Below are 19,408 nucleotides of genomic sequence, written 5' to 3' on the forward strand. Positions count from 1 at the left end.
TAGTTGGATTTGATCATCACTCTTATTACGCGCACACGGTCCCAAAATGTGGAGGGCTTTTTTCTTTTGTTTTGAGATCCAGCGACGTGGCGCCAGCCATGGATCCTTGGATCAAATCGGCTGTTTGACCAGTAATACAAAAATGTACTTCTTTTTCTGACATAGTCCGGCATGACCATGAGGGTTAAGGAGTGCGACTCGTAATGTGAGGGTCGCGGGTTCGCATTCCCGTCGCACCGACATGTTCGCCTTTTCAGCCGTGGGGGCGTTATAATGTGACGGTCAATCCCACTATTCGTTGGTAAAAGAATAGCCCATGAGTTGGCGGCTAGTGGTGATGACTAGCTCCCTTGCCTCTAGCCTTACACTGCTAAATTAGGGACGGTTAACGCAGATAGCTCTCGAGTAGCTTTGCGCGAAATTCAATAAAACAAACAAACAAACGACTTGAATTAATAGTGGGTATTTTTCTGACAGCATATTTCATCTTAATCGCAACCTTTTGTTTTATCCATTATAATAGTGTTTTTATATTTTATTTAAAAAACACACACACATACAATAACCCAAACAAGCACATGACTCTACAATAAAAAGTAATTATCGCTTTTCAGTTGTTATTTTATTCTGCGATTTGTTTTCTCTGGTCAGTGCTCCATATTACCTGACTGCGCGTGGCGGACCTCTCTTGTCTTTTCTGTGAAACTGTAATCTCTACTTCAGTATTCAATCGCTAGTTTATATACAATAATGTAAAATGTGTGGGCAGCAAATGTGAAACAGTTGCGAAACTAGCTGCCTTCCCTCTAGTCATCACCACCAACCTTAAACTCTTAGGTTACTCTTTTATCAACGAATAGTGAGATTCACCATCACATTACAATACCCCCACGGCTGAAAAGGCGAGCATATTTGGTGTGATGGAGATTCGAACCCGCGGATGACGAGTCCAGTGCCTTAACCACCTGTCCATTCTGGGCCTGAAGTTTGTTTACCAAAAAGTTTATTCTCTTCTTTATAATTTTAATAATCAAGATTGACAGTAAAACACGAGCTGTGAAACTCTTAGGACTAATTTTTCATGTTTTATAGAATCAATATAATTAATAGATCAAGATTAATTAAACAGAATGAGTTCAGGAGAGCTGGCGACTTTTATTTTATAACCTTATTGTGATACACGTTAACAAATATAATTATTTATTTAGTTTCTGACTGGGAATCTGATTAGTAACACTCAGAGTTTGGCTAACTCAGGTTCTGACCTATTAAGCTGAGCATGTGATTCCACCAGCCATGTTGTTATTCTTTATAGGTACACAGCTATCTTTAGGTTATGATATAGGCCACGCCTAAGACTATTTCAAGGTGGTCAGGGTTAGGTTCCGTTTAAAATGCCATGTTGTGTAACATGGGGACGCTTGAGTCGTCCCGGATTGTGGATTGTTATACATTAATTTTCAAGGGACGTAAATCGGCGTAAAATATACAATGGAAAAATATCCATGTTACATTGAAAATAGTACCATTAGATGATACGAATTGAAATTTTGAAGTAATGACGTAACTATGGAGGGAGTAGTGATGGTGGTGGGGCCAGTTTTTCACAGGCAGGAGATCCTTCAAATTTTTGAAATTATGAAGGAAAAAATATGAATATAAAATGTCTAATTTTTTTCCAGGGAATCCGATCATTAATTTTCCCTGTCGAAATTTAACCATTTAACCCTGTTCGTTAATTCTCTATTCCTGAATCATGGTTCGTATAATGGACTGCTACTAAAAACTTGTCACCCCTCAACCATCTTAAGACAGGCACCTGCACCTGTCTACTTTTAGAAATTTCCCGTTTTCCTTGTGAAAGTCCATCTAAACCAAACCTTATCAACACATACCCACCTGAGTCAGCAATATAACCTTATACTATATTTATGTCTATTGAATGATTCCTGTTTATGGGGTGTTTAATGTAACTTTGCTGACGAGAGTGCAAATGCTGATGCAAAACTACGCTTTTGCCAAATCAGTAGGTACCACTCATCCGACCCTCCTTTCCTTCCACTGCACTCCCAAAAAGGTAGGTCCACTCTAATGAAGAAAATTAAATTATTCCAAACATGAACTGTTTACGATTCGTTTTCAGTATTTTCCTTCTGTATAATGACAAGGGACTGTCGTTCCGTCTATTGCTGCCCTCCAGTCCCGAATGTGTGCGTCGAGTAACAACATGGCACCTGAAAATAAGTGGGCTGAAGACCCTGTTTTTAAAACACTGCCCCCCGCTTGCATAGCGGAAAGTCTACGGATTTACATCGCTAAAATCAGGGGCTAGATTTCCCTCGGTGGGCTTAGCAGATAGCCCGATGTGGCTTTGCTATAATAAAACACACTCTAAGCCTCTTATAATACCTAAATATGTGAAACAGTGAATGCCTTAGTGTGATGCGTATTCGCCATGGTTGGAAGCTCCCTTATTTTAATAGCCGCATTAGGTATGATTTTATTTTTTGTTTATTTGTTTTGGAATTTCGCACAAAGCTACTCAAGGGCTATCTGTGCTAGCCGTCCCTAATTTAGCAGTGTAAGACTAGAGAGAAGGCAGCTAGTCATCACCACCCACCGCCAACTCTTGGGCTACTCTTTTACCAACGAATAGTGGGATTGACCGTCACATTATAACGCCCCCACGGCTGGGAGGGCGAGCATGTTTGGCGCGACGCGGGCGCGAACCCGCGACCCTCGGATTACGAGTCGCATGTCTTACGCGCTTGGCCATGCCAGGCATTAGGTACGAAATTGAGCTTTAAAAACTGTTATAACACCAGTTAGGTTCTCGAGAAACATTACAAAAGCTTACTTTTACTCAGTAAAATTGCGTCATATAAAACAGTGTTTTGATAAAATACACATAAAAACTATTTTTCATTGCACCTTTTAGGATTCCGGTTCAGAAAACTTGCATTTTTTTTGTGCTAAAGTTGCGCAGGCTCTGCTGGCGTAAAGTTGATTACAAGTAACTAAAAGGCAGCTAGCAGTTACGAATAAAATCATCTTAAATAATTTCCACAGAATAGCAAGCGTAATCCTGAAGGTAAAAACAATGCAAGTAAACACCAAGAAGTCAGGTTTATTTCGAAACTAAAAATATAATTTGTTGGGAGACAAATGGATAATGTTGAAGCAAAATTTCCACCTAGTGTAGCGACCGCTAATACAGGGATTCCCAAACGTTTTAGACCTGCGGAGCTTCACATCGAAAAGGCAAAAAACATTCCGGAGCCTTAATCAAAAAATACACTAAAAACCAAAACAATCTGTCACTAACACCAGATAAAGTTTACTTCAAGCGTTTAAAATATAAATTTATTAAAAATACCAATGTTTAAAGAAAATTTTTACTTTATATGTTCAAAAATTTCTGCTTGCTAAATTTATATCAGTAAAAGTACAGTCTACTTATCTATTTGCCCACGCTAGTTCAGCGGTAAGTCTACGGATTTACAACGCTAAAAACGGGCGTTCGATTCTCCTCGGGGGGATCAGCAAATAGTCCGATGTTGCTTTGCTATAAGAAAACACATACACACATTTATTTATTTATTAGTGGTTCGAATGGGCTTGATTTTATTCATAAAGTAGTTCAATATTTACAGTTATGGTTATTACCTGTAAGCGCAAGTCATTTTCGGTAATTAGCCTGTTTCTAAATTTGGTCTCTGTAGCTGAATACAGTGAAAAGTTTTGCTCACAAAGACATGTTGTTGGAAAACACATCAAAATTTTCAAAACTCTGTTACTTATTTCAGAGTATTCCATGCCATTTGATTCCAAAATTGTGTGATTTCTTCCTGCTGAAATTTTGTTTTTAGGGTGTAATCAGTTGAAATTTCTATAAGCTGTTCTTTTTTCTTTCAAAGGCAAATCGTTGGTATTTGCAGAATCAACAAAAGGATTTTGAATCCACAGTAAATTTCCTAAATGAGGAGGTAAGTACTCCTCAATAGTTGTACACAAATCAGATATGTTCTGCAAGACTGAAACTTTTGCATGTTTACTTAAGGAAATTTCATTCATAAGTAAAAAACCATTGATATTTTCGAAGCAATCAAGCTCTTCCATAAGTATACATTTACCCCAAAGTTTTAGCTTACGTTGAAGCGCTTCCATTTTCTCTGAGCTTTGAAGTACGTTACCCTGGTAACCTGCATTGTAGCATTCACATCATTTAGATAGGCAAGTACGTCCGAAAGGTAAGCCATTTTCTGTATCCAATATTTGTCCTTTAATTTGTATGCAAGTTCAAAATGGCATTCATATAAAAAGAAACCTATCTCCTCGCGCATCTCGTAAAATCAAGCAAGCACTTTTCCCAGATAAAGCCATCGGACTTCACTATAAACAGATAATTTTTATGCAAACTTCCCATATCTTCACAGAGTAAACTGAAGATCCTCGTATTGAGTGGTCTTGATTTTATAAAATTTAACTATTTTTATGACATCACTCAATACCTCATTTAAGTCTTCTGCCATTCGTTTAAATGCGAGTGCATGATGATGAAGACAGCAGTGGATACTCTCGAGGTCCGGATTTTTCTTTTTATACGTGCCACTGCGCCTGAAAATTTTCCAATCATAGCTGTAACCCCATCAGTGCAATTAATTGAGCAAAGCTGCCATTGAATCTTATGTTCTTCCATAAATAAATCAATCAGTTTAAATATTTCTCCTCCTATTGTTGCAGTAGACAAAGTTTTGCAAATTAGCATGTCTTCTTCAAAACTAGGCCTGGCATGGCCAAGCGCGTTAAGGCGTGCGACTCGTAATCCGAGGGTCGCGGGTTCGCATCCCGTCGCGCCAAACATGCTCGCTCTTTCAGCCGAGGGGCGTTATAACGTTACGGTCAATCCCACTATTCGTTGGTAAAAGAGTAGCCCAAGAGTTGGCGGTGGGTGGTGATGACTAGCTGCCTTCCCTCTAGTTTTACACTGCAAAATTAGGAACGGCTAGCACAGATAGCCCTCGAGTAGCTTTGTGCGAAATTCAAAAACAAACAAACAAATCTTCAAAACTAGGTTCGTCAATGAAGCGAACAAACGCAAGCAACTTCGCATAATGCGACATCTGTAGATTCGTCTGTCTGAAGTGAAAAAGTTGGACTTGCTTTTACTCGCCTTATTAACTCCGTTAAGCAATTTGCGGACATATCCTTGATTCTTCGAGAAACCGAGTTCTCAGAAAGGGTCACAGAGTTAATGTTTTTAAGGAATTTCTCATCAATCGTGTACTCTACCAAATCGTTTGCGCATGGTTTTATCAAATCTTCTGCAATTGTATGAGGTTCACCTCCTTTTCAATACGGTAACTAATACGATATGAAGCAATAAGAGAAACTTTGTTGTCCTGATGGACAAACGAACGAAGTGTATCTTTCCTTGCATTTAATTGCAAACACTTTCTTTTGAAATACAAGGAAGCTGGATTTTTTAATTTGGAGTGTTTGGTTTCTGGATGTTGTTTTAACTTTGCTGGATGCAAACTACTGTTACTCAACATTGCTCCACATTCAACACACAACTGCATCATAATATTTCAAATTTGGACAAGTTTCAGCTATAACGTCATGTTTCAATTTATTTCATTTCTTTCGAGATCTAGCCGCTAATCCAGATCTGGCTTTTAAAAGACAGTTGGCATCACTATCCAGGGTTAACTGATGTTGCATACGAAAATTACTAGGTTATCTTACGTCTCCAATGACGCATGCGATCTTGAGATGGTGTCATATCTACTAGCAGCCAGTGGTGCCATTGTCGAAGTTAATTGAAATTTTGTTGAAACGCGAGAACTTCCCTTAAACTAAATAAAATCGTCTGTCGTTAGGCAGAATAAAATATTGAAAGGCCTAATACGCGATAAACGTGTTACATTGAAGATATATTTTACTTTTTTGTACAGTATATTCTGACTCAGTTTTATAGTTTAAAGAAAAATATTGACGTTCTAAAATTTCCTCGCGGAGCTCCAGGTAACTACGGAGGAGCCCAAGGGCTTCGAAGAGCGTAGTTTGAAAACCATGCGCTAAGAGACTAAATGACCATGGCGACGATAGTTGTTAATTCTGAAAGATCAGATGTTCCAGGCCCGGCATGGCCAGGTGGTTTAAGGCGTTCGACACGTAATCTGAGGGTCGCGGGTTCGAATTCCCGTCACACCAAACATGCTTGCTTTTTCAGCAGTGGGGATGTTTTAATGTGACAGTTAATCCCACTATTCGTTGGTGAAGAGTAGCCCAAGAGATGGCGGTGGGTGGTGATGACTAGCTGCTTTCTCTCTCGTCTTACACTACTAAATTAGAGATGGCTAGCGCAGATAGCCCTCGTTTAGCTTTGCGCAAAACAAAACAAATCAAATATTCCCTTTACTGCTCTATATTTATAAATTAAAATCATGTTAAAGAAACAGTGCTAGAGTGAAAAAGAAACACGTCAATACAGTGAGAAAAACAGTGTTTTGATCCTGCTGTTGACCTGGTTCCAACACCTTCAAGGGACTTGTTTTCCACAATGAACAACTCGAATATTCTCTCAGTGATTTGACATGCTGGAAAATATTTTCTATAAGTGCTTTATATACTGCATTAGACGCTTCAGTTTACTGAAAGAAAAGTGATTGCTGTTGGGTCATTTGATCTTTTTTTTTTTTTTTGCTTTGTTTGTTTGTAAAAGTGAATAAGATCACTATAGCCTGAGCGCTATCGAAAGGTGGACCTTTCTTCTTCAGGGTCAAATTCTTCATTTCTATGAAGGCTTCTTGAACCTACGTGTTTTCCTAACATCATGAATGTTAAAGAAAGATAGGTTTTAAACATAATTAATTGTCATATTATTGTTTGTTTGTTATGAATTTTGCGCAAAGCATTTACTCGTATGTTTATTTTCATTAAGAACAAAGCTACATAATGAGCTATTTGTGATATGCTCATTAAGGATATTAACTAGAATAAAGCTATAACTAATAATTTCTATGTTGCTTTAGACAAATTAAACTGCATGATCACATTCAAATTAAGATGCTGATGAGTAGGTTATTAAATAAGTTCACCGTCAATTGTTGTTATTTGTTATCAAGCACAAAGTAACACAAATTATCATCTGTGCCCTGCCCACCACAGGTATCGAAACACTGTTTCTGACAGTATAAGTCCGTATACATGCCGCTGTGCCACTGGAGGGCATTCACAGGCTAGTAAATACATATATCAGATGTAAAAAAAATCATACTTAAAAATAAACTACTTATTCTCACTAAATCAATGTATTAATTTATTACTCTGTGTTAAACAATTGCTCATTTAAACTTTTGAAACAGTTTGTGTCTTTTTTTGAAGACCTCATCTCGTCAGGACCTTGTCTCACGTGTATAGTAGTAATATTGTAGTACTCTAAGCTTTACTTGGCTATAAAACAACAAAGTGATATATTTTTAACACTGTCAAACCAGTAAAAGTCACAATGCAAGAGATTCTGTTGTGTAAATCTCTTAGGAACAGTCAGTGGGCGATATTTACATTGGATAGTATTTAAAATCATAATATTTACACTTGTTTCTAATTACATATATGTATATATATATATATAAAGAGAAACGATAAATGTAAATATAGTAATAAGTATATTATCAAATAATGATAATAATTTGTTCACTGCTTTTGATTTTTTTTTTTTTTTCAAATAAAGTTTCTTCAGCAGAGGACGCCATACGTAATGAAGAGAGATCTCACGTGGATAGAAAGGAATTTAAAGAAGTGTGGTTGGTGGGGTGAGAAGTTGTGGTAATGGTATAAATGTGTTGTGAAGTGTTTATTGTGTGATGTAATGAAATAGTACGTATTAATATTTCTTTTGTGTAGATCGTTTTTTTTAAGTTTGTATTAAAATTAATCTGTGGTTAGAGTTATAGTAACGCCGTTTACTGTACTACCTGCAAGACTGTACTTTAATATTTGTTTTATCTTGCGGATTGTTATAAGTTTTCTATGATAATTTTTCACAAAAAGAATGTTATTCTCTAATTAGGATGTGTCTTATAATAGTTAGATTTGAAAAGACAAATGTAGCTTTTCAGTTTTTTTATTTATATGCATTAACCAATATAGGAACCCTAATACTATAGCAGAACTAATACCCTAACGTAGTCGATTACATTAAGCTAATTATTTGTGAAAATAAAATGCTCAGTCTTCGCTGGTAGCTTAATAATCTCATGTATCCTTGCATTTACTTGAGCTGCATGTATTAGTAAAAGCATGATTTTGCATAAAGTAGAGTAAGAAGTAATTCGCGATGACAAGAAAAACCACTTAAAAGTAAAACGTATCTGAAAACTGCTGGTATTAAACCATTTTATTGAAGTAGAGAACTATGTTTCAACCTTCTTAGTCTAGATTCATTTTATATTTCTGTAAGTCATTTAGTTCTTTACCTTTTGAGTTTAACATAGCTTTTAGTAGTTTTTACTATCAATTATGAATATTATTTAATTAAAATTCTTGAATAATTTTATTTTCACAAAACTGCGATTACTTTTCCGTTTGGCATAGCTGGATGAAATAAATGTAATTTCTTCTATTAATAAGTTTTTATTTATGTTTCTTGGTTTTGTTAGGATCGCACGAGCGTTTACGGTTAACAATGACGTAATGTAGGTAAGTTAGGCATAACTTAGTTTTAAACAGATAATACAGTATACTTCTCGTACAATCTCCATGGTGAAGTAATTCATGATGATGAGAAACTCGTTAAAGTAAAAAAAAAAAAAAAAAAAAACACAACAAAAATGTTAAGTTTTGATTCCAATACCTGCCGGCCTGAGATGCATAGGGTAAGAAGTGATTTTATTAAGGTTAAAAAATTATTATCAAAGAAATTGACAAAGATTTATGATTTCTGTGCTATATTCTGAACATGTTGGGATTAGAGGACTCTAATTTAAGATTGTAAGGCTACAGTTAAAAATTGAGGTAATGATTTCTATTTTGTTTATAGCTGTAGATGTGTTTATTGCTAACGTAGTTTTATTTTTAGTTCAGCTATATTGTGTTATTTTAAACATGCTAGCTTATTTGCCATCTAGTGTATAGCAATTGAGTAATTTGCATACTGAGAGATATACAAAAGGTTCCCCTAGTGGTGATGTATGGATAAGTTCATTTGTTTATTATTTGAAGTTTTTGTTTTTTTAAACTGAAATTTGTTATTTTAGATACTGTTGGTTATTATTTGTGATTTGGCATTATTCATGTTTAATGTTCTTAATTAATTTCTTGTGTAATCTTAAGTTTAATTATTTTGTGATTTTATTGCATTGTGCTTTTGATAACACCAATGTTGCTGTTCTGTCCTCTAAATATTTGTTTGAAATAGCTAGTTACAGAGAGTACTGGCCAGGCATTATTTTACTACTTTCTAAAATTTTTGATCAGCTGTACTAAGTATTTTGCCATGGAAGTAATCTTGTTACCTATGTTACAACTGTTTTTTGTTTTTTTTTAACAGGGTTATTGGTGACTAATGGAAAGTTGTTTGGATTAAAGAATATTGACACTACAACTCTATTAGAGGATTCGACATTACCGGGATTGTAGAGTGGGTTTAAAATTCCACTTTTCTTGAAAGAATAGCTTTTAAGAATTGGTGTGTTTTTGAATGTATTGTACTTTTCCTTTTAATAAGATCATTTAGTATAATTAAAGGTCCTGTGCCAAAGTTTTTCTTTTCCTTTGACTTCCTTTAAACTATTAAAGGAAAAACTTTACCTAGTCCTGTAATTTATCTACTTTTAATCTTTCTATTTGCCATTTAAAGGATTGTCTACATGATTTAGATTACTTTTAATGATTGGGGGTTAGGATATTAGTAATATTTTCTTTAGTGAAAACAGATGAGGGAAAAAAAATCCCCTAGAAATGTCGTCATATCAAAGCCTTCAACAACAAAATTCAGAAGTGTCATATTTTTCAACACTTAGTTGTAACATAGTCCTAAAATGCTTAAAACTGCTGTATTGTAGTTTTCAACAAAACTTTTAACAGTTGCCTTCATTAAAGCCTTAGTTCCATTTTTTTTTTTAACTGTTCTGACCTTTCAAGATGCAAGTGATGCCAGTGAGTGAAATTATTTGGTCAAATTCAATTACTTGTGAGAAATGGTCAGATCTTCAAATTTTTCAAATGGGAATTAGAAATATAACAGGTGTCTGGAATTTTTATTCAATTAATGTTTATACACATGCTCATGTTTGTGTGAGCTCTATATAAATGTGGGGCCTGGCATGGCCAAGCATGTTGAGGCGTGCAACTCGTGATTTGAGGGTCGCAGGTTCGCATCCCCGTTGCGCCCAATATGCTCGCCATTTCAGCAGTAGGGGCATTATAATGTGATGGTCAATCCCACTATTCATTGGTAAAAGAGTAGCCCAAGAGTTGGTGGTGGGTGGTGATGACTAGCTGCCTTCCCTCTAGTCTTATACTACTAAATTAGGGACGACTAGCACAGATAGCCCTCACATAGCTTTGTGAGACATTCAAAAACAAACAAACAATCTATATAAATGTGATATATTAATAAAGTAACTTACTTTGACAGGTATTGGTTAAAATTCTGTACTGAAATCGGTAAGTAATTTACAAAAGCGTGTTTAAAGTTGAAATTTAGCTACTAATACTTAACATGGTTTTCCAAGACTTAATTTATTCATGTTATATCTTGCACAAAGTTATTCTTTCCTTCCAATATTATGTTCCAAAACATGTAACCACTCCAACTGTGGTTAAATATTGGGTTCTATATCATTTTCCTATCAAATAAGTTTTATTTAAGGCAATAGCAGATAAACAGTTTCACAGGTAGTGTATTCAAGCCTGTAAGAGTTCTAAATAGCTTAATTTTGTTTTTGGTGCTTAAATCATTCTCCATAATTAAACTTTCTTCAACTAGATATCTTAATAGCCAGCTTCTGCAGTTCTCTTCAGAATATCAGTATTTTGTATTTTAAAAAGGGGTCCAAGAGGTTTAACTCAAATTGTCTCCATAAGAGAATGTGGTTATTTTGCTTTTCATTTAAAAATTCATATCTCAAAAATATTAGATTTTTTTTAACACAAACTTTAGCTCTGCTATAAGAAAACATAAAGACTGAACTTTTTGTTTTAAACATAACATGATTTGATGACTTAGGAATATCAGAATATGATTTAGATATCAGATGTTTAGAGGCTTGAATGAATTTCTTTTTAAGAGAACTTTATGACAAGTGCTGCTTAAATCAAAGGACCAGATGACCTTCCATCACGTTTTAATTTGGTATGTGATGAGACAAGAGTATGTGATATCCTTAAAGGATAGGGCAAATATTTTGCATAGTATGAGGCTACGACCATCGCAAATGTCTTGCGCTTAAGTTAGAGGAATTCCATAATTTTGCTATGGACACGTGCATATGATTTTAGATAATTAATTAACTTGTTTTTATTACTTTGCTTTTAAAAGTACTAATTTGCCCATGTTTACATACTCACTCAAGTAGAATGAATGTCTAAATGTAGATCTTATCATTGTAAAGGTAGTTTAAATGATTAGTACTTCCATTGTTAGCATAACTATTTAGTTTTTGATGTGACTTGTTTAAACAACTATCCATTTTAATTGTATGATAAATTATAGCTGTTGTAACTTGCTATTTTTATTTTTTCATTTAGTCTTATACACTGTATAAAGCAGAAATGGCTTTTGGCAGAATTTTTGTTCTATGTTTGCTCGTTACATTTTGTTGGTACCAGGGGGTACTGACACAGCTGAGCACTGATCCAGAAAAGTTGTTGAATTGGTGTTTAAGCACACCATATCACAAGACTAGGCCAGGAAAGGAGTCATCTTTATATAATCAAGTAAGTAAACATTGTAATGATTTGTATCAAGGAATATGAAAATGGATTCAAAGGTTTGCCAGGTAGCATTCAAGCAAACATTAAGCCCCCTAACCTTGTAACAGAGACTTTAATGTTTGAATAGTATTTTCACATCAAATATTGTATAGAAATTTGATATTTTGATTGAAACAGTACCTATTAATTGTAACTATTAAATATGCATACATAATAGAAATGTTTCACAATGTTGTTGTTTTTGTATTTTTTTTCATTAAGGCAGTCTAATGTGGTGAACCATAGGACTGGATAGACTTAGCAACTGCCTTGCTTTAATAAAAATACTGAATGCCTATTGTACTGGACTTAAGACAATTGTTATCCTAAATGTTCTTTTTATCATAGTACTGTCTTTTTCTGTATTTGAAGTTCCATATTTTTCGATTGATCTTTTATTGTTACTGTTCTGTTTACTTCATGTGAATTTTTGGATAAAAATACTGATTTCATTTTAATCTTTTCTGAAGATAAGATATAAATGTTGCTGATTTGGAAAATAAGGCTAATCTTTTTTAGTTTTTCTCTAATGGGGCAATTAACTTGTGAAAGAATAGCTTTTGGCAGCTGTGGAGAACATTGTTTAGTTGCTTTGAGATCTGATTTTTCCTGAAAATATCGCAAATTATTTTTCACTATTACTGCAAGATATGTCTGAAGAATAGTGGGAAATCTATTATAAGGTATTTTTGTATTTTCTGACTGATTTCACCAGGTAGACTTGACACAAATAAACAAAACTCTGGATAACATTCTTCAAGTTCACAAACACTTTTGTCGTTTTCCTTCCCACATTTTAATAGAAATTTCACTAGATTTGTTCCGTATTTGTTGACATCTTGTACTATAGTGAACAAGCGTTGTATTACTTTGGTTAAGTTGGTAATGCCAAACTTATCAAGAGGAACTTGCAGTGCTAAGGGTTGGTCACTTCCACTGAAACATTAAATGGTTGAGCCAATGATTATTTTTGCTGGTAATTCTTGAATTTTGCATATGAAATCATGCATTGCTAGCATTCAAATCAATTGCAATAATTTTTCATCAATGGGAATGACATTTATTGTTAATCTGACAAATGAGCTTAATCTGGTTTTACTCTGTCCACTGATTTTTTTTTTTTTTTGTCATATTTCATTAGTTATCACACTGGTTCATTTTCATTGATATTTTTGTTAGTTCATTAATGAGTTCCCCTTTATTTTGGTAGTTATTCATTCATGTTGATGAGTTTCCAGTTATTGGTTGTGTTCTTTTTATGCATAAATATAGTCCTCAATTGTTCTTCAGTGGTGTTTTTACTCATTGGAATTACATTCAACTGTTATTACTACTTCTCTTTCATTGTTGATGGTACCAGTTTTTTTACTGCTGTTCCTCTTCACTGAGTTATTCTGATTAATTTTTCAAATTTTAATTCACTTTTATCCTACTTTTCTTTTCTCCTTGGTTGTGTTGTATCTTTTGTTAACTAACTGTTCATTATTAATGGTGGTAGTTCTCATCAGGTCACTGCATGATATTGCTGTATTAATTGTTGCTTTGAAAACATTAATCTGGCTGTGCAAGTTGATGTCTGTATGTAGGTCTATATAAACTATGAATTTCAAGAATGATAGTTTTAACTTTGTATAAACTGCTTAGATATAACTTGGATTAATTTGTTCAGTTTTGAGCTCCTTCTACTGTTATGTTTTTTAAAAACGTTTTCTAGAACGATAATTTCAACTGTTTTATAGGAGAAGCAAAAATAGTTGTTTTGGATAGTAAATGTGTAGAAACTAGCAAGGATTGGATTCTAATGCAAAATATAAATGTTAAGGTTGTTAGACTTCCTATGATTCCTGAGTTTTTAATATTTGTACTAATAATGTGGGTATTAGAATATAGTAAATATAAACCTCAGAAAGATGTCTTGTTCTAAAGCACTATTTCTGTTAGGATAAGAAACTTGTGGAATTGTATGCCAAATCATGATTTGTTGATACACACATGCTTGTATTTACTTAAACTTCCATTTAGTTGAGGTTGTTTTGTGTTCACTGTTAAAATAAATGTGATTTTGGGCCAACTGATATAATCAACCATTAATTTCAGTAAACCAAAGCACACGTATTTAAAGAATGTATTGCAATGTCTTGTGGAAAGTTGTGTAACTGCACTAAAAAACAACAAACCTTTGGTAATGTTTCTTTGCAATAGAGAATCCTGTGAGACCTGAAACTAGTCATTACTGCTCATCATTATAATTATAAATGAAGCCTGATCATGAATTTGATTTAGTGTACTTTAATGTTAATTATTTCTTGTAATTAATGTAAGTATTAGTTTATAATCAAGCAAACAACAGCTGTACATTTTATATTTTTTAAATTATTTATTTCTTTTATGGTATAGTTGTTTCTTCTTACTAACTTATTACACCTTTACATAAAAAGAAAAATGAGGACTTGAAGTCCAGCTTAACATACATTGTTTTCTTTACAGTGTAGTCCATGGAAGGATCGATCATGTTGCACCGAAAATACCTCTCAGGCTGTTCACACAAAGAACATGTACAATTTCAACTATAATTTCTGTAAACCAAATTATACCTTATCTGCAAAATGCAAACGTCACTTCATTCAAGATTTGTGTTTTCATGAATGTGAACCTAACATTGGGCCATGGGTAGTAAAGGTTAGATACGATTTGTCAGTTTCTCAATTATTGCTACTGTAGAAAAGAATTTAGCAAATATGCTTAGTTTTTCAGTTTTTTTTTTCTTTACTAAACCATGAATTTCAACCTAAGGCCTAAATTTATGAGCAAGTTTTTTTGTTTTTAATGTACTTGAGCATTTTAGTTTTTATAGAAAAGTTTATATGTATAAAGTTTGTTAGTGGGAAAATTTTATTGAACATGTGTATCTAACTTAAGCTAGAACATTGTTCTTAAATACTATCTGCAAATAGTCTAAATTTCTTGTACAACTATACTTGAGTATATGTATAAATTATAGTTCAGGAAAGGTTGTCACAAGTTGTAAAGTAATTATTAGACAAGGTTTGTATGTTTCTTAATCATTTTCTGCCATTTTACTAGGTAAAAAGAAAGATTGCTAATGAACGATTTTTAAACGTACCACTATGTAAGAGCGATTGTGACTCCTGGTGGCTGGCATGTGCAAACGATTTCACCTGTGTGTATAACTGGCCAAGAAATTTTGCTTGGATAGATGGTGGGTAACTTGTTTAAATGTAATAAAATTTTTCTTTGATATAAGACTACACTTTAAAAGTTCCATTATTTAGTTAAACAAAAAAACAGGTTAAAAACATTTTTCTGTAAATTATTATAGATTTAAAGTAATTTACTTTTTGTTTATGGAAATGCACACTTCTGGACAAGCACGTGGTAAAAAATAGCCAATTTCTAAATAATGGCTTATTGGAAAAACCTCTTAACACTCCTACTAAAAGTGGGGCCTAATAGGCCCCAGAGCAACTTGAAAGGTTATTAATATTAGGCTAATAATTTTGTATTTAAATGAAATTGCCATTTAAATCCATTAATGAATGGATTAGCGAGATTCCCACTGTCCCTATCTACTATCTAGCGAAACCACAGCCAGGGGAACGGGCTTGGAGAAATCGGGACTAGAAACACCTTTTCATAGGAGTGTTAAGTGATTTTTTTTGTTTTGTTTATTCCCTTGACTAATTACTGAACATTCTTGGATGTTGCTACAGTACTTCTTGAATTTTAAGGGATGTAATGCTGATGGGAAAGAAGTAAAACGTAGATGTTATAAGTGCTACACCACTGAAATTTGGATTGGAAAAATCTTGTCAGTGGTCAGCATGCTATAGTATTATATAGGTATTAGACTGGAAATAAAGATGCGCATAAATGAAGCTATAACACTATACAGGTGCCAGGGTAGAAAAATTCTACAGAAATGGTAGATGTTGCTAGTGGTTCTGAGATTAACATAATTACTTTCATTTCAGGAAATAATCATTGTCCAAAGGAGGCAAAGTGTAAGCCTTTTTATCATGTCTACAGAGATTCCAAAGATTTTTGTGAAAATGTAAGTATTATGGTTAAATAGTACAAAACATCTTAAGTTATTCTAAATTCATATCAGAAGCTTAACATTAAAAAAAGTGAAGTACAATGCAATTAACATGCAAACCAACAAATGAAAGTATATACACTCAGTATAAAATTTGTAGTGGAATAACATGAGTATTGCATACTGAAATGTGTTTTGGCATTTTGTAGGTAGTGTGGTACTAAATATGTATTACCTTTTAGGAAAGGTTTTGTAATGGTCCATTCTGATACATTTGAATCGTAAAGATATGGATTTAGAATTTTCAACATGGGCATGTTGCTCATTTAGTGGCATGAGAAACATGAATTAACTTATGATTCTGGGATAGATGTAGTTCAATATTGTAAGAAAACTAATTTTAAAGCCTTATTACATACAATAATTTTACTTTCCTTTTTTTAAAACGAAAGGTTAAAGTTGTAGAACTATTTAAAGACTACAATTGATGAAGTACTTGATGTTTTCTGTTAAATATTTCTCAAATCTTTTAAATTGCAACTATTTATGTACCATCATGATAAATGCATCTTAAGAAATTTCTGCTATTTCTCTAACAGGTATGGGACCACTCCTGGGTGGTTGTTCCTGATAACGAACTCTGCATGAGAATATGGTTTAATGGATCTCAAGGCAATCCCAATAAGCATGTGGCTGAAGTATATGTGGAGAAACTACTAGCAGGGAATGCTTATTCTGTAACTTCTCATTTTTTTGTAATAACCACTTGCTTACTGAGCCTTTTCATTTAGTTTCTTATGTTTGCAATGATATTCAGAATGTTAAATGAGACTACATTTTACAGGTAGTCCAAGTTTTGGTTTTATTTTAACAAGTTGCAATATTTACCTTGTTAAGGCTACGTACAATAGTAGCATTTTTTGTTTATATTGTTTACCATTAAGTAGTAATATTTTGATAATTCTTGTACTAAAAGGGCAGTTGCTTCTGTATCTTATCCATATAAAATTATTTTAAGGAAGAATCTGGAAGAATCCACAAGTAACATTTAGATTCTACACTAGCTTAGTTTATTTACCCATTCCTTTACATGTATATTTAAAAGTAGTGCTGTATAACAGTTTTTATACCCATATTTCAAACTATTTTATAATAAATCTAAAATAGCGATTTTTCTCCTCGTCTCTCATCATTCTGCTGTTTTGAACATAGTGGAAAAAGGGACAAAGTATGAAAAACATTAGCAATGCACCTTCGATACAGGTTTTATGTTTGCAACCTTAACCCATGAATGCACCTCATAAATACGTGTGAAATGTTCCTCGTAAAAGTTTTTTACATATATAAAGGAAGTGTTTTCATGGTTCATTATTTTTCAAGATAAATATGTAATTTGCATCTTTTTCATGCAATCTGATGGCAGTGAGAGGAAGTAGTGTAGTAAGCCCTCATTACTGTGCTTATTGCAACTTTGTGCTATGCTTCTGAGCAGGTGTTTGGCTGTGAACTAACAGGGGATTGTTGCAGTTAATTATACATATTCCACCAACAACCCAGTTGTACGTAAAACTGAGAATCCATAAGCTTCAATTTTAATAACATTGATTTACTTTAAGTATAAAAGAAACATTTCTTCAACCACCAGTATTACATCTCAACACTTTCTTCATGAAGACTAGTCACATGGTTAAGATCAGTTTCTTTTGTATTCATTTCCTGCAGCTGTTCCTGCTTTTACTTTTTAAGTTGCAAGTTGTCTACATTCCGTATCATGTAGTGATGTCTAATATTAGTAAAAGTATTTTTACCACAGTTTTAAATTTTCTGTGCATTGATTTTCGATACATACAAAAGAATTTAAAATAGCTACAAGTACTTGAACACCTGAATGTGCTTTTGTTAACATCAGCAGTAAAAGGCCCCTTCAAGCAACAATACTGAATTATGTGGATGGGATTACTGGTATTGTGTTTAAAAACAAATGTATAAACAAAACCTACTGACCTCTGCTATTCTAATAATTTGCTGGATGGCCATGCTTAGATAATTTATATAGGAAAATAGGATAGTAACTTAAGATGTACATTTTATCTATTTGGAATTTGATGAATGTGAGTATACTTTTCAAATGAAATCAAAAGCAAACTCAACCAAAAGCCAAATCAGACTAAGTAAGAATGAGCTAAGTTGTACAGGTAATAAATTGCTTGTATAATTTGTAATGGCAACTTTTTGTTTTAGTGAATGAGTAAACAAAAATACTGTTTATATAGGACAGAATTGTATACAATTTTGTATTTTATAAATAAATTACATTTATTTTACTTACAAAATCCAGGGTCACTTAATTTTACCAATAAACATGTACTCCATAGAGTAGTATAGAACTTAACATTGTTCTGTAAATTTTTGTATTTGCATGAATAGAAAGGTGTTTCATTAAGCTGATTATATATGGATTGTTTTGTGCACTGCTATATGATTGCAGTGGAACTGAAAGGAAAAAGAACTAGAAACCCCAATAGTTGTTGAATTTTATTAAATTATTTTGAAGCCTGTTATCAGTACTTTAACATTCATTTATTGGTTTTAGGTACAGTTCCCCTTGAAACAATAAGGGGTTAGTTCATTACAATATGCACAGAAACTTCGAAGTGTGCTAATTAGGGAATGGGTTTTGTTACAGTTAACATATAAGAATTATTTAATTCATTTGCTCCTGAATATCTTAATGTGCCCATGTAAACAAACTGTACCAGAGCTAGGGTTGTTTTTCTTTCAGTAATTATATAAAATGCCTCTACAAACTCTTTGCTGTAATACTTTCAGTATTAAACAAAATCTAAATTTGTTTCTTTGAAATATATAGTGCAGTTTTGTACAAAGGAGGGGAAATCACCAACTGTGCTTTTAGCTCAATGAGAACATGCTTAATAGAACTGTGGTGATGGAATGAGCTTTCTTGTGATACCTGGGTTTGATCTGTGCATGAGCAGGGAATGATTCTATTAATACTTCACGGGTATGCAATATTAAGATGTTTCATGTAACTCAAACTTTCCATTATACTGTTCAAATGTACATATAAAATACTGGAAAGGTAATATTTTTGTAGAAATGAATATGTTTATAACAAGATGGTAAGAAGTTATCTACCAGCTTTGTTAAAGCAGTGTCTTGCCCTGTTTTACCACTGGTCAATGATAAATGAAGTTGTCTGAAGTGCATATTTTAATGTATTAAACATTGTATTCCTCTCTCTGGGTAGTACACAAAAATTATATGCAAGAACAATCCTTTCTATGTGAATAGAAGTACCAGCTAAGGTCCAAGCATTAAAGATTTTTAGTTTAAAATATTATGTTGTGA

The 19,408-nt window shown here is 33.4% G+C and overlaps 1 protein-coding gene across 4 annotated transcripts; it reads left to right on the forward strand.

The window, feature by feature from the left end:
* The first annotated feature begins 7,762 nt into the window (after positions 1–7,762).
* LOC143256626 (folate receptor gamma-like) lies at positions 7,763–18,372 on the forward strand. Of its 4 annotated transcripts, XM_076514082.1 has the most exons (8): positions 7,789–7,884; positions 8,667–8,882; positions 9,557–9,646; positions 11,758–11,946; positions 14,470–14,661; positions 15,067–15,202; positions 15,975–16,054; positions 16,639–18,372. In XM_076514082.1, exons 4-8 carry the CDS (start codon positions 11,782–11,784, stop codon positions 16,828–16,830), a joined length of 765 nt encoding a protein of 254 aa, XP_076370197.1. In that variant the 5' UTR covers positions 7,789–7,884; positions 8,667–8,882; positions 9,557–9,646; positions 11,758–11,781; the 3' UTR covers positions 16,831–18,372. The 4 variants fall into 4 exon arrangements, with proteins under 4 accessions (XP_076370196.1, XP_076370199.1, XP_076370198.1 ...); XM_076514081.1 differs by lacking the exon at positions 8,667–8,882 and having other exon boundaries at positions 7,763–7,884; XM_076514084.1 differs by lacking the exon at positions 8,667–8,882 and having other exon boundaries at positions 7,766–7,839.
* Positions 18,373–19,408: the final 1,036 nt, after the last annotated feature.

The sequence above is a fragment of the Tachypleus tridentatus genome, chromosome 7 (genome assembly GCF_004210375.1).
Source record: "Tachypleus tridentatus isolate NWPU-2018 chromosome 7, ASM421037v1, whole genome shotgun sequence".
NCBI classification, from domain to species: domain Eukaryota; kingdom Metazoa; phylum Arthropoda; class Merostomata; order Xiphosura; family Limulidae; genus Tachypleus; species Tachypleus tridentatus.

Bases quoted from the DNA above. Each gene is read 5' to 3' on its own strand.
- LOC143256626 (XM_076514081.1), top strand. From the start codon at position 11,782: ATGGCTTTTGGCAGAATTTTTGTTCTATGTTTGCTCGTTACATTTTGT. The intron at 11,947-14,469 runs GTAAGTAAACAT...TTTTCTTTACAG, and splicing joins AGTCATCTTTATATAATCAA to TGTAGTCCATGGAAGGATCG. The intron at 15,203-15,974 runs GTGGGTAACTTG...CTTTCATTTCAG, and splicing joins AAATTTTGCTTGGATAGATG to GAAATAATCATTGTCCAAAG.